This window comes from Lytechinus pictus, chromosome 3, assembly GCF_037042905.1.
Source record: "Lytechinus pictus isolate F3 Inbred chromosome 3, Lp3.0, whole genome shotgun sequence".
Classification (NCBI taxonomy): Eukaryota; Metazoa; Echinodermata; class Echinoidea; order Temnopleuroida; family Toxopneustidae; genus Lytechinus; species Lytechinus pictus.
The window spans coordinates 21,891,380-21,905,715 of NC_087247.1; the positions used below are offsets into that span (position 1 = coordinate 21,891,380).

General features: G+C 35.3%; 1 protein-coding gene across 1 annotated transcript in view; it reads left to right on the top strand.

The window, feature by feature from the left end:
• The window catches only part of LOC129256461 (adenomatous polyposis coli protein-like), a 33,853-nt gene that overhangs the window by 2,236 nt on the left and 17,281 nt on the right, over window positions 1-14,336 (top strand). The window contains exons 2-3 of the mRNA XM_064096634.1: window positions 7,279-7,357; window positions 13,268-13,463. Coding sequence (XP_063952704.1) covers window positions 7,289-7,357; window positions 13,268-13,463 — 265 coding nt within the window. The 5' untranslated portion in view covers window positions 7,279-7,288. The remainder of the gene's footprint in view (window positions 1-7,278; window positions 7,358-13,267; window positions 13,464-14,336) is intronic.

Sequence of the window (14,336 nt, forward strand, 5' to 3'; positions counted from 1 at the left end):
TTTGTATTATTTATTGTGTAATTATGTACACTTTATGATTTACATATTGATTATTCTTTATGGTTAGATAAATTGAAATTGAAATGGCATATTGACCCTAATTTTGGTTGTGGTGGGCAAGATAAAATCATTTTGAGAAAAAAAAATGTGATTGCAATGGTCAATCAATTCATGTTAAAAAGAGAAAAAAATGAATGTTATGTAATCCAGAATACTTTATTTTGAAGCAGTAAATCTTTGTTTTGAAGAATTTTTTTTTTTTTTTTGGGGGGGCAAGTGAAACATATTTTTGAGCGTATTTTCCAACCATTTGAAAATTTACTTGCCCGACTGGGTAAGTGCTTCAAAGAAGTTATGAAACACCCTGCGGTTGCATTGTTCCATCTTGCATACATGTAATACTAAAAAGAGTATAAAAAATAATTCTTTAGGGGAAAGGGGGACTTCAATCGAATTACCACATTTAGAAAATCATTTTGAAAATTATGATTTCCTGTAATTATCTCATTTGAATGATTCTATCAAAAATAATTTCTGACAATGTTTGCAAAAATTGGGGGACAAAGAAAGTGAAAAGGGCCAGAAGTGAATTGGGGAGGGAATATAGTGATAGGGGGCAGGGAGTGGATGGAGAAAGGAAATACCTGTAGAGTAGCAGAATAGGATTTGATTTTTTATCCGACAAAATACATTGCACCGGGTTATGCACATCGGTGTTCATGTCTGTTCATTGTGGGATTAAAATGCCATGCATTTTGTATGCATTATTAATCCAAACCATCACTGTTTGTGCCTCTAATGTACACACACCTGACTTGAACATCAATAAAAGTGTGGATCCTCGACATTGCACACGGCACTCCAATGACTACGTCAGACAGTATCATCTCCATCTCATTTGCATGAGAGAGTAGCATCGCTTCTCTATTCTCTTCCTCTCTCTCTCTCCTCCAACTCCCATTTGCCGGTATCGTTTGCTGTGCATGAAATTGGATGATGACGAAAGTGGGATGGGAATAGTGAGTGAAGCAAGTCGCCGCATATAGACTCTTCAAAACCCGGGCTACGTGATCGAACTGCGTGATATTGCATGGGCCGGTCATGCGAGTACATTAGAAGTGTGTGTCTGTGTATGCCTATGTCGTCACTGGCCGGAGCTGCTTAGCATAAGAGCTCGCTATCGAGTGGATGACCCCCATTTTTTGTTCCCATACCCCTCTCCCAATCATCCATCGGCAGTGTCCGAGCGCTTGTCCATCCATCGCTAACTGCTTTGGGGTGCATCAATCGGAGCGCCCCTCTCGCGGTGCCTCTTAACTGGATTCCTCCAAACACACCCATCCTCCGGTTTGGAGAGATACCTCACTGCTTTCTCATTATCTCTTGATTTCCATAAAACTGTATATTGGTTGCATGCATGGACCACTAACAGGTTGCATTGCAGTAGACACAGCGCAGCAGCGTTGCTGGGGGAAATGGTGACTCATTGACTCTGAAGGGTGAATCTAGCTTTCACACTGGACTCTAGTTCTCATTAAATTTTCCCATACAGGACATAGTTTTTCATTGACCTTATTCCAGCTGGGATAGACTGTTAAAAAACAAAGCATAGGATCAGATCAGCATCTTTTTGTCTTTTGCATATTGATTGGACTGTCAATGGATTTTCAGAGTTGATTGGTCAGGATCAGGTAAGCTTCATGATTATAATTGGAAGCAATACTTGGATCTCTATTATCACCCATATGTACACTGTTTTATACCATTGTTTATAAACTTCCTTGGGTTTGAAGCACGCAATATGTTTCCATGAATGATAAACCATCTTCAATTCAGCATATTTCTCATCTAGTGCCTAGAACCAGTAGAATCAATTTGTTATGAACCATGCCTTAATACTACATTGTAATAGCAGAGTTAGATTTATTTGCTACCATTTTTAGGTTTTTTTTTCTTCATAATGATGCAATATGCATGTACTGTAGCTGTTTATCCTGTAGAATATAAATCTAGATGATTTTTTTTTCGCTTTACTTTTACTAAGTCGGTGTATCAGGTCAGCATATGTTAATGAAATTCAAGGTTTATAGTCATTGAGGGAGCACCTTATTTACATGACTATCCTAGTTCTGAGAAACAACATGCTTCTTTTATAGGTACATGTACTATTCATTTCTTGACAGATGTATCTTTCTGACAATTCATTGCTTACTTTCTTATTAGTACATGTTCTTTCTTTTATAAACAGTCTTTGTACCTCTGGCAACATACTGATTTGTTGTAGTTGCTCCTACTTGTAATCAATACCTGGTAATTGAATAGATTCATTATATGAGCTTTGTCTTAGTCTTGATAGCAGTCTGAACTTACATATTACATGCTCTTATCATTCCTGTGTAAAGCTGCAAAAGCAAAAGAAATGACTGGTTCTACCTCCAATATTTGTGCATTCAAATTCAGGAGTCAATATTAGCATGAAGTAGCAACTCTCGACAATTGAATCAAGGATTTAGCTAAGCTTTTAGCAAACTCCTCTATCAAATCTAGTGGCAGATATATTTGCTATCTCACTTTCACTTTCTTTTAATGATTGTGTATGTAAGATACTCACATTTTATCAAAAGATTTGAATTGTTGCAGCGTTCAGAGACTCCGTAGTGGAGAATGTCATATAGAAAATTATAATACTGGATTTTCTAGTAAAACAGGATTTCATAACGATTGCAAGGTAGAAATGTTTTTACTTTTAAATTCCTTTCAAAATAGTGAAATGTTTTGTGATTTGCACATTCCTCGTTATTAAACCAGTTACAATAATTCTATTCTATTCCCAATTTCATACAGTATACATATATGTGTAAAAATTATTATATGCAAATTTGATTATTTGCCTCTATTTGATAATGAAAATTGTTGCACTTCCCCATTACTCCTTCAAGTGAAACTTGAAAAAAAAAAGTTCAATACTTGTTGCTACGTGTATTTATTTGCATCATAAACTGCAAGTGTATTTGGAATTGAATCTGAAAGAGAGAGATGGTCACGTTTAATGAAAAACATTGCGCTCAGTGCCTTTTGATGCATTATAATCTAACTGGTGAGTCATGGCGTACCTTTTTGAGCAAGCTCAAGTATTAGATTGAGCAGTACATGTACATTACATGTATGTACACGTATAGTTGTTAACCCTGCTTCCGTCATCCTCATTACATAAGAAATTAGTACATGTATATATCTTAAAGGGAATTTCATTCATTTTACAAGGTTCAACCCCAGGCTCGAGTTACGCTGCTGCATGAACCTGGATATACATTGTACATGTAATCCAAGAACTGCACTTGGCATGATTTCGTTATAAAAACAAATTAACTCTTTTGGCATGCAATCTATTACGATTTAATTGACATCTAACATGTAGGATTACATTAAGTATGTCCAGGTTTGGAGAGCATAGTATTGGCAAATTACTGAAGAGTGTTGTAAATGTAACTCTTTAGATTACAGTACGTGTATTTTATATGTCTACATGTACTGTAGTCATCTGTAGTAGATATAGACATGTTGAGGCCTGATACCACAAGTGGGCTTATACCTGCATTAATGATGAGCAGATAGAATGCTTTATTTGAAAAAAAAAATCTTGAAAATGATACCTTGAGAACTTTGGCCTTTTTTGGCAACCACTGGTTGGTAATTTAATGTTTGTACATGTCTGCAGTAAATAGTGATTGACAACATGGGGTGTTTTAATAGAGATAAAAGAACCAGTAAAAATGATATATTGATAATACTTGCATTTTGTTGACTTGGTCATTTGTTTGTACATAACTATACAATGTGAGGTTATGTATTTAAAGATAAAACATTGCTGTATTTTAATTATGATATCACATTTGTGTACTACACTGTACACACTTGTATGGTAGCGATTGATTCTGCTATTATTTGAAGCAGAACTTCAGTCTAATCTAGTTTTCACCACCACATACGATAATTTGTAAAAATATCAAGCACAAGTTTGATTTATTCGCCTGACCTACAAAGAAATTGAAAAAAAATCTGACCTTCTTTCTGTTTTATTTTGGAAATTCTTTTTTGTGTGTTTTAAATTTCAGTGACAAAATTTGTTGCACAATAATTTGTTTCTTCCAAAAGTGTAAGAATATCTTCTCAATCAGCAATGTGTTCAGAAACCTATTAAAAATCTCTGAGTTTATCAGAGTGCATTTGGTTTTTTTTCCATTTTAACTGAAATTGACCACACTGACAAGCTCAATCAAATTTGCATTAACCAATGCATGGGTTTCCATTCAATTTGTTTCTGAATATTTGGTGGAATGATTGCTGAATTGTATCAAGGCCAAGCTCAAAGTACATGACACCCTCCATTTAACAAGCAAATTGCATAAATCATTTAGATCTCATCTTTGGGTAATTCTACACTGTTCTTCGGTCCATTGCTTCATTTGTTGCTCATTGGACACCTGTTGGAAATAATAACTCAAACAAATATCCTGCAAAATCATATCAAAATTTTAGATAGAAAAAAAAATTTTGGTGCTTTTTATAATTGATCATTCTGAGAGCTTATTTTGTAAATTTATGAGAAACTGTTTCCAATCCAAGTCCATGGGCAACCCAAGGCCAATAGTCGAGGTCGGTTGCTGTAGAGTTCGGGAATGCTAATTGTGTAAATTGGATACATTAGTGCAGTTGTGTGGAAGTAAGATGTTTCATAGTAGAGAATGGGTCATAATAAAAATGGCCAAAATGACAAGATGCATCCATGCAGTATTGATCTCTAAGTTGTGAGTCAGCACCTAATGTGTTCAAAGCCTTCACCGCTTTTTTTAAAATCCTGTCTAGTGTCTACCTTGTTCACACATAATCTCTATCTATCTCTCTCTTTTGTCACTGCTTGACTGTACATGTAGGCCTACATTGTACAGTGTTTGATATCATATTTTTACATTTTTTTCCTGTTAAAATCACATTCCAAGACAACTTTTGAAATAAATGCATTTTCCTTTTATATTTTCCTGAAAAATATCTCTGTGGTACATGTAACTAGTGCACCTGTGGAGAATTGATAAATTAATATGAAAAAAAAACCACCTATGATTATGATATTACATCCTCCTTTCATTCAGGTTATTCATTAATATTGATTTATCACTGCAAATACAGGTATATAAAAATTTATCGATATTATCATTTAATTCCTTTTTGCATTTTGATATGTTATTGGATATACTTTATTGTTAGGTATTTGCTCTTGTCCCCATTCTTTCTTTGCATAATCCAGCCTCATTTGTGAGGCTTCAAGCCATTCCCCATCTCATGCTTATAAATCCAGTCATTCTCGCTCCATTAATCACTTTCCAATTAACCTACTAATCCAGCTTTTGGGTATCATCTGTCTCGACTATTTCCAATATTTTCACAGATTTGTTTTCATATTTTAGGTAATAAGCCTCTGGCCTCAAACTCATTCTTCCCCATTCTCTTTCTGAACTTTTTGTTTGCTGGGTAATCCTTTCACACTTCAAATAATTAACTCTTCTTTCTGGGTGATCTGTAATACCTTGGTCACATTTGCTCTACGGCGGCCGTACAGCGAGTCGAAAGCAGCCGTTTTATTAATTTTAATCCAAACCACCTATATAGTTGGTACAAAAAATGTTAAAATGGCTGTTTTTGACTCGCCGTACGGCCGCCGTAGAGCAAATGTGACCAAGGTATAAGTCTTCTCTTCCCTCATCTATTTTCCTTTTTGCTCTTTCTCACTTTCGCTTTCTCTCAGCAGTTGGAAATTAATGCAAATGGCATTTAATGTAAAAATTATGGAAAAGAAAAACAATTGCTTGACCCCCCCCCCCTGTCCTCAATCTCTGAGCTCAATTCCATTTCATTATTTAAAATAAACTGCTCCAATTACTTTGCATGTCCAGATAATGCTCAGAGACAGGGGTGGAATCTGTTTAATGGTGTTTAAAAGCTTGGACAAGGCGAGGGGAGAATTGCGCCCATCGAGCCGGAGGGCGCATAAATATTGCTGCATTATATTTCTTTTAATGGATATTGTGAAAAGCTGACAACCGTGCCCTTGCGTTTGCATGCTTATGGGCTTAGCAGGAGGATCTGTTATGGAGATCAAAAATGCATTAGGTATTGGTCATGCATTATAGGAAGATAAGAAACTTACCCTGGCCCACTCAGTTTGTCTTTTTTTTCTTTTTAAGAAGTTCTACTGTATTATCATCTGATATATTGATGTAAACAAGGATTATGGTTAAAGCATGAAAGCTTATAATATTTTCATGTATCTCACAGGGAGGGGATTAGAGGCTGGTGATTATGACAATGTGCTAGGATTAACTCTCAATGATTTGAATAATCTAGAAGGGAGCCTCTGGTATTATAGATGATTCTATTTCATATTGTAAAAATATGATTACTTTATATAATCTCACTGGAGACTAGAACTTGTCCTTGCCCTTATCCTTCTTATGTCTGATGGCCCACTAATATTTTGATGTATTAAATTGTGAAATAGAAAATGGTGCACAGAAGTCCATTCACAAATGGCATGTAGAAAGAATCATTAATTTCCATCAATAAATCATTGCTTTTAGACCACCTTCTGAGGTAGGTCTAGAGAGCATTTCATCAACATTTGTCATCTGAAAAGATCTGCCAAACCTTTTACTTTAGTTCTAGAATAATTGGGTGCAATTGTAATTGAAAGAAATATTTGCTGCACATTTAGATCTTTAATGAATCTATAGTAAAATTTAAAGTGCAGTTATGACAATAAGCAACTGCTCCTGTGTTTCCACAGATCCAAAACACATTTTACGAAACTGAATCTAAAATTCCCTGAGATTTATAGACATTTCCTGGAATTTATTTTTTTAAACAAACATCGGTCAATAGCAATGCAAGCAGAAATTTTGAGCCAGGTATGAGGCAAACAATTCTTTAAATATATATAACATGAATATTGAACGTTTCTACATTTAATTGTAATTTTCTGATATCCTGGAATTTTTTCATTTCCTGAAAATTACCTGAAAATGATCTGGATTTCCCAGAATTCTGTAAATTTCCTTCAAAGTGGAAACACTGAACTGCTCAAAAAGATGTTTTCAATGTTTGTTTTTAGCTTTTATTAGATTTGACACACAGGCATTCCATTATTTTGTTCTCTTACTCTTTTTTTTCTCTCTCTTTCTGTTGGTCTCTACCCCCCTCTCTATCTCTATCTTATTGATTCAGGGGCATTGTGATGTCATCTTATGACCAGCTTCTCCATCAGGTGGAGTCTCTCAAGGCAGAGAATTCACATCTCAAGATGGTAAGAACTTCTCACTTTCATTTTATATGAAACTAAAGTTTCAAACAGGTACATTATGTACTATCAGGGGTTTGCATATCTCTAGAACTCGAATATGAAATTCAAGTCCAATGTGCACTCTTTTGTTCAGTTTGAAATCAAGTTACATGTACGTTTGATATTTTGAGTTGATTGCAACCCTTTCTGTTATAAGCTCCAGATCCAGATGGCTCCTATATAGCTGTATAGGATATCATGTCCATTCGTATACTGATTTTTACTTGGTATTTGTTTTTCTTTTTTTCCCCATTGGAAGGTGTATTTCCAAATTAAAACAAAGTAACATTCATTCGTTCATAATTCATTTTCTCCCCCTCCTATTTTTTTTTGGGGGGGCTGGGTGGTGTTTAAACTAATAAGAAAAATATTGATGCATTGGGAACTACAAGTTTTGAGAGGCTACATAATTACATTTCAGATAAACATACTAATGCTAAACAGAACAGTGAATTTCCATGTGCTACTTTTTACAGGTTTGTTGCTGTAAAACAATTTAAGCCCAGTTTGATTTAAATTTTGAGACCTTATTTATCTGTGGTCCCTTCGGAGAGACCACCTTTAACGTTTGGTTTACATCTAATGTCTCCCCACAGTGAAATGGGGTCATGGAATATGTTGTAGACTCCCAGGGTAATTGCTAAGCTAATAAAACACAGTTTGAAACAGAACAGTTACATTTCTCACCTCCGAGGACAAGCATTTCAGGCGATGCAAAGAGCCAAAAAGTTAAGGTCATTCAGACTCCCAAATATTTGTTATCAACTTTATTTTATTTATTTATTTATTTTATTATTAGTTTTATTGGTTTTTCAATCACTGTTCATAAAAAACTTTCTTTGGAGAGCAGAATGGTTGGGGAATATTGATGTTCAGGTAATATGCAAATAGATTTTAATCAAGTATTATTGCTAGGAACTAGAAAAATGTACCATTTTCAAAGTAGGCTCACTGTCAGTGATTTAGTATTTCATTTTATGCAAGCTCATTTCAGAGTGCACAGTATTGTATCAGACTGTGAAGTTTGTTTATCAATTATTCTCTAGATTTACCAACAAAGCAAACTTTGTGCAAATTCTCCTTTCTTTATGATACAGCAGCAACAACAAAAAGTTTGTACCTCTGTCTATCTCATTGGAAAGTACATATGCACTTTAAAGAGTGTGTATTGATTTTCATTTCAAATGTTTACAAATGGTTGCTGTCTCATGACATTGATGAAGATGATAGAAGTTGACTCAGTTATGCCCTGGTCATGAAGTGATAGAAGACAGGTTTGAACAGCTGAATATAGGATTCAGAAATGAAACCATGATGGAAAAGGGACAAATTCGACAAAATCATACATGAAGGACTTTATACTGGTTTTATCAACAAACTATGGAACATTTTATAGAAAGCACCAATTTGTTTACAGTCAGCACATTTTTGTCTCACCTGCATAGCAGAGTGAGACTATAGGCGCCGCTTTTCCGACGGCGACGGCGGCGGCGACGGCGGCGTCAACACCAAATCTTAACCTGAGGTTAAGTTTTTGAAATGACAGCATAACTTAGAAAGTATATGGACCTAGTTCATGAAACTTGGCCATAAGGTTAATCAAGTATTACTGAACATCCTGCCTGAGTTTCATGTCACATGACCAAGGTCAAAGGTCATTTAGGGTCAATGAACTTAGACCATGTTGGGGGAATCAACATCAAAATCTTAACCTAAGGTTAAGTTTTTGAAATGTCATCATAACTTAGAAAATATATGGACCTAGTTCATGAAACTTATACATAAGGTTAATCAAGTATCACTGAACATCCTGCATGAGTTTCACGTCACATGACCAAGGTCAAAGGTCATTTAGGGTCAATGAACTTTGGCCGAATTGGGGGTATCTGTTGAATTACCATCATAACTTTGAAAGTTTATGGATCTGATTCATGAAACTTGGACATAATAGTAATCAAGTATTACTGAACATCCTGTGCAAGTTTCAGGTCACATGATCAAGGTCAAAGGTCATTTAGGGTCAATGAACTTTGGCCAAATTGGGGTATTTGTTGAATTACAGCCATAAATTTGAAAGTGTGTTGGTCTAGTTCATAAAACTTGGACATAATAGTAATCAAGTATCACTGAACATCCTGTGCGAGTTTCAGGTCACATGATCAAGGTCAAAGGTCATGTAAGGTCAAAGAACTTTGGCCACGTTGGGGGTATTTGTTGAATTGCCATCATATCTCTATAAGTGTATTGGTCTAGTTCATAAAACGTGGAAATAAGAGTGACCAAGTATCACTGAACATCTTGTGCGAGTTATAGTAGTTTTCAAAATCAGCACTGCTGCTATATTGAATCGCGTGATGCAGGTGAGACGGCCAGAGGCATTCCACTTGTTTTTGTTTCTTTCATATATTAATGTGCTTGTTTTTTTTCAGAGCATTTAGAAGCATTGTTAAATCATTTTACCTACATGTATATATTAATTGGTAAATGATTTGACTTCTTTAAATGTATAGATCATTTACATACAAATAATAATATATATACAGTTATGTGAATGATATTGCTCTTTCATACATTTTCCTACATATGTATTCTCCCTCTTTTTTTTGCTTTATTATTTTTGTGTTCTTAATCTTCTTTATTTGTTCATTTACATTTTTTAAATCATAAATGTACTTCCCAAAACTTAGTTTACTCATTGGAGAATTATAGAAGAATGCTGGATTGAATTTTTTTAAATAACAACCTGTAGTCCTTTCCTCACCACCCATTTTCTCCAAACCTATTTTTTTCCTCTACATTTTGTCCCCCTCTTTCCTCATTTTATATATTTCTTATTTTTTAAAGATATTTCTCAATTTTTCATCCATGCCTCATCCTCTCCCACCTTGCTATGTAATTAATATTTAGGCCAGTTTTATATCTTACCCAGTGAGATTAAACCATCTGACAACTGGGACATGCCATCATGTAACTCCAATCCTACTCCAAGATGGGGAATTCAATATTATACCGGGTTTGGTCCTCGTTGATAAATACGGGACAGCTATGGCCATACCGATATGGATTAGATTTGGGATGTTACATGATCTGACAATGGCTGTCCCTTTACTCCCTAAAACTCATCATAATGAAAGCATCATATTACACAGCCTCCGCGTACCCCCTTAAGGAAGCACACTTTAAAGGGGGAAGCGTGGTGCCCAGTGGTGGTGTAGGTACCGACTTGGGGCGGGGGATCGTTTTTCATTCCAGAGTAAATATATCATCACTTTCTTTCATGGGTATTGGCATGAGGCTTTCATTGTCTGAGGATTACTTACATGTACATGTGACCATGGTTTGTCTGACATTGGTAATGATAACAATGACAGCTAGTCACTTTGTGCTGGCATTCAATATAAAGTGCCTCTAAAATTGCAGGAGATCAAGGGAAAATATGAGAACGTAGCAAACTAGTCTGCTGGTGCAGGCTCATGATCAAACCTTACAAGATTGAACAGCCTAGACCTGAGACTAATCGATTATCTTAAAGAGCTAAAAAATTGCATGGGTGCAATATTTATGTAGTATTTGATTAAACCCATTATGAAGTGCTACATTTTTGCACAAAGAAAGATACATTTTGCACAAAGAAAGATTGACCAGCAAAACTGCATTTCCTGAATTATGCATGTATCTCTCCGTTGTAAGCTGAATACATAGGCTTACAATTTTCTGCTTATCACAGTTGAAATATGATAGCTGTATTTATATTGTGAAACAAAGAATTAAAAATCAAATGGAAAGGTCATTGGAATATAAAAAGAAAATTCATAAAATTCACTTATTTATGAACAAGTGCATATATGAAATTTTGGAAGGTCAAGAAATGTGCTGAAATATTAGCAGCATGTCTGTACATGTAAGTGCAAGGAGAATGGATAGGAAAGATGGTAATGGAATATGCAGATTCTCCAAATTCAGGAAAAGTTTAATGCATATTATTGATTTATGACTCACTGCTTCTGCATTTTGGCGCATTGGTGAGGCTATCCAATATGCACTATCTCAATCCAGGATCGTAGTTCGTGGAGACTTATTTGCTCTAGTTTTTGGTAATGAATGGATGCCATCATCATGAATAGTTGATGAATGGTGAATGTGGATGGAGAGGGTCCTCCTGATGTTCTCAAGTGGTAACATGAAATGTGGATGATAATGGCTGGACTGCATCAGGGGTACATCAGGAGACTGTTTCATGAAACATCTTGTCAGAGATTTTCACTGCCAAATGTGCCCTGAGCCAATTAGATGCACAGATTTCAGTAGCTTATAACAGATAGTCAGTGGATATCATTGACTCTTTGTTTCATGGAATGTTTCCCTGATTTGCACCCATGTCGTTGGTAGCTTCATGTTGCATGCAGAAGCCATGCTGTGCAAATATATTGACACATTTAGAGATCAGTATCTGTGTTAAGGATCACCGGACTGCCTCGTGGGACGGGAAATATGGTTTTAAATTTTGCATCTCATTTCATGATGGTTGCAATGAAAGGAATCTCCTTTCCATGCTTAACAAAGAAGCAAATGAAATGCATTCAGGGAAAACTTCACTTCTTACTTGCTGAATGCCCCAACCAGTGCATAACAACTAATAAGCATAATGCTTGCAATAAGGTCACAAACACAGTCAATAATTATCCTCTCGAGGAAAGTCGTCTAGCACCTTTCTCCTTTGTGTTGTGATGCTTAATAGTCACCTTATAACAATCCATTTAATTTGCTAGGCAATTAGTAATGTCCATTGAGAAATGACAGAGAGATTATTTTTCATATGATGCTGAAAACTAAACCTGCTTTACTCCTTTTACTCCTTTGTACTTATTGTAAAGATGTCTAGACTCTAGACATAATAAGATCAATAACACTGATTTCCAAGAAAACCCTGGTTTGGTATGTGACAAAGAATATAGGCCTACATGTAGGCTGATACATTTTAAAGCAAACTCTGTTTGTAAAAAAAAAAGACAAAGATTGTTTTATTTTATCCAAACAAAAGGTTCATTGTGTGTCGAAGAATAAATTAACTTTTATTACAAATAAAAAGTAAATTCTATTTTGGGGGGGGGGGGGGCATCACTTAATATTTCTTTTCATTGTGGATGTACAGTGTATTATTTTTAAGCACTAATTTGTATCATCCTGACTTTAGGGTCATAAACCAGGTGGATATGATTAATAGTTGCATGAACAGTACATGAGGCTAATATCTATTGTTTGATCTGAGAATATGCATCGAGTGCAATTAACAATATGCATGCTGACACATAAAATTGGGTTATTAGTTCAGCTTTTATCAGAGGTATTAATACTGGTCAGTCAAATGGTAATATGTGCATGTATTTAGCATTCATATAATCAGGTCCAAATTGCAGTGTATCATTTACGATGTATTAATCTTTTGTGATTATTTTTTTTCACATTTGAATCCTCTTCACTTGCCGATCCTTTATTTTTTTACCACAAATGTATTATCCAGAGTATTGTTCTGATGGAGAAAGTCATTCGTCATAATAATGTTTTTATTCTAATGAATAAAACAGTCATTAGCAATATCATCTATTTCTATGGTTTCAAGTTCTGACTGGATTACAGTAAAATCTATTTTTTTTAAAGATGAAACACTGTTTCCTACTTCAAAGTATGGTAGGATATCACAGCATATGTCCTGTTGTATGTTGATGAAGTTGTTGATGTGTAAGCTACTTTGTTCATATATGTTCTCTGACAAATTTCTTAATCAATCTTTTTTTTGCAAGGAATCTGCTTGTTTTTATTAGTTTCAAGGTGTATAGAATTACAATCATATGTATTCTCTGTTTTGAATTCTAGGAGCTGAAAGACAACTCAAGCCAGCTTAACAAGCTGGACTCAGTTGTAGGGCACCTTCAGTCCAGTAAACCAGGCATGGGGGAGGATGACCTCAGAGCTCAAGTCACTATCCACGGTCTTGCCATGACAACATCTGCGGCAGCAACATCGTCAGCAACATCAACAGGAGCAGGTCCTAGTACCTTTCAAGTCAACAGTATGTATCTATTGGATATTTTTTACACAAGATGACCTTTAATCCAGGCTTTTAATACATAATGTATTTTAGCAGGATGCTGTGCCAGGCTTGGCAGGATAACCAGGCATCGCCCTAGAGAATACTCATCTATAAAGAGGCCTCTTCTCCCCTCTCTCTTTCACTCTCACTTTCATTGCCGGTCCCCTTCCTTCCAGTTTTCTCTGTAGTTTCACTTTTCAGTCTTACCACATCTTCCTCCATCTCTCTGTCTCTGAACATGTGTATCATTTTTTTAAGTCCCATTCACATCAAATCTTTATGTTTACATTTATTATCAACCTCAAAGCTTGATTTGGGGATAAAATAAAGTGCTAATTGCATACTCCAAAATTATTTTGTATTCTCCCCTCCTATCAATGTTTTTCTATGCATTTTTATTGCAGAACAATTTTTAGAATATAATATCTTTTTTTTTTTACTAAAAAGTATGCCCTGCCAACCATCAAAATACCAGTATTGTGCTATTAATGTTGTTTTCCCAGCGAGAAGGACAAATTGGGTTAAAATCAGAAGACAAGTACAACAAATTTACTTTAAGAGTATGAAAGAAATTTGCATATCACATTTGCCTGAACCCTATTCTTAATTAATTCAATCACTGTAAGTAGTAAAATTACATATTTTTATTTGAAACCTGAAGAGCATCTCATTTTCACTTTAGAAATCATGTGATCCATAGATCCCTATTATGACTGTGATAAAGGCATGGGGGAATTCATGGCACAGATTTGATCAGTAAATGATTCTGTCCTAATTTTTACCCCTTTTAAGTTTATGAGACAGTGATAGAGAAGGGGAAATCGTTCTTCTTTTCAGGATGAAAAGCCCTGC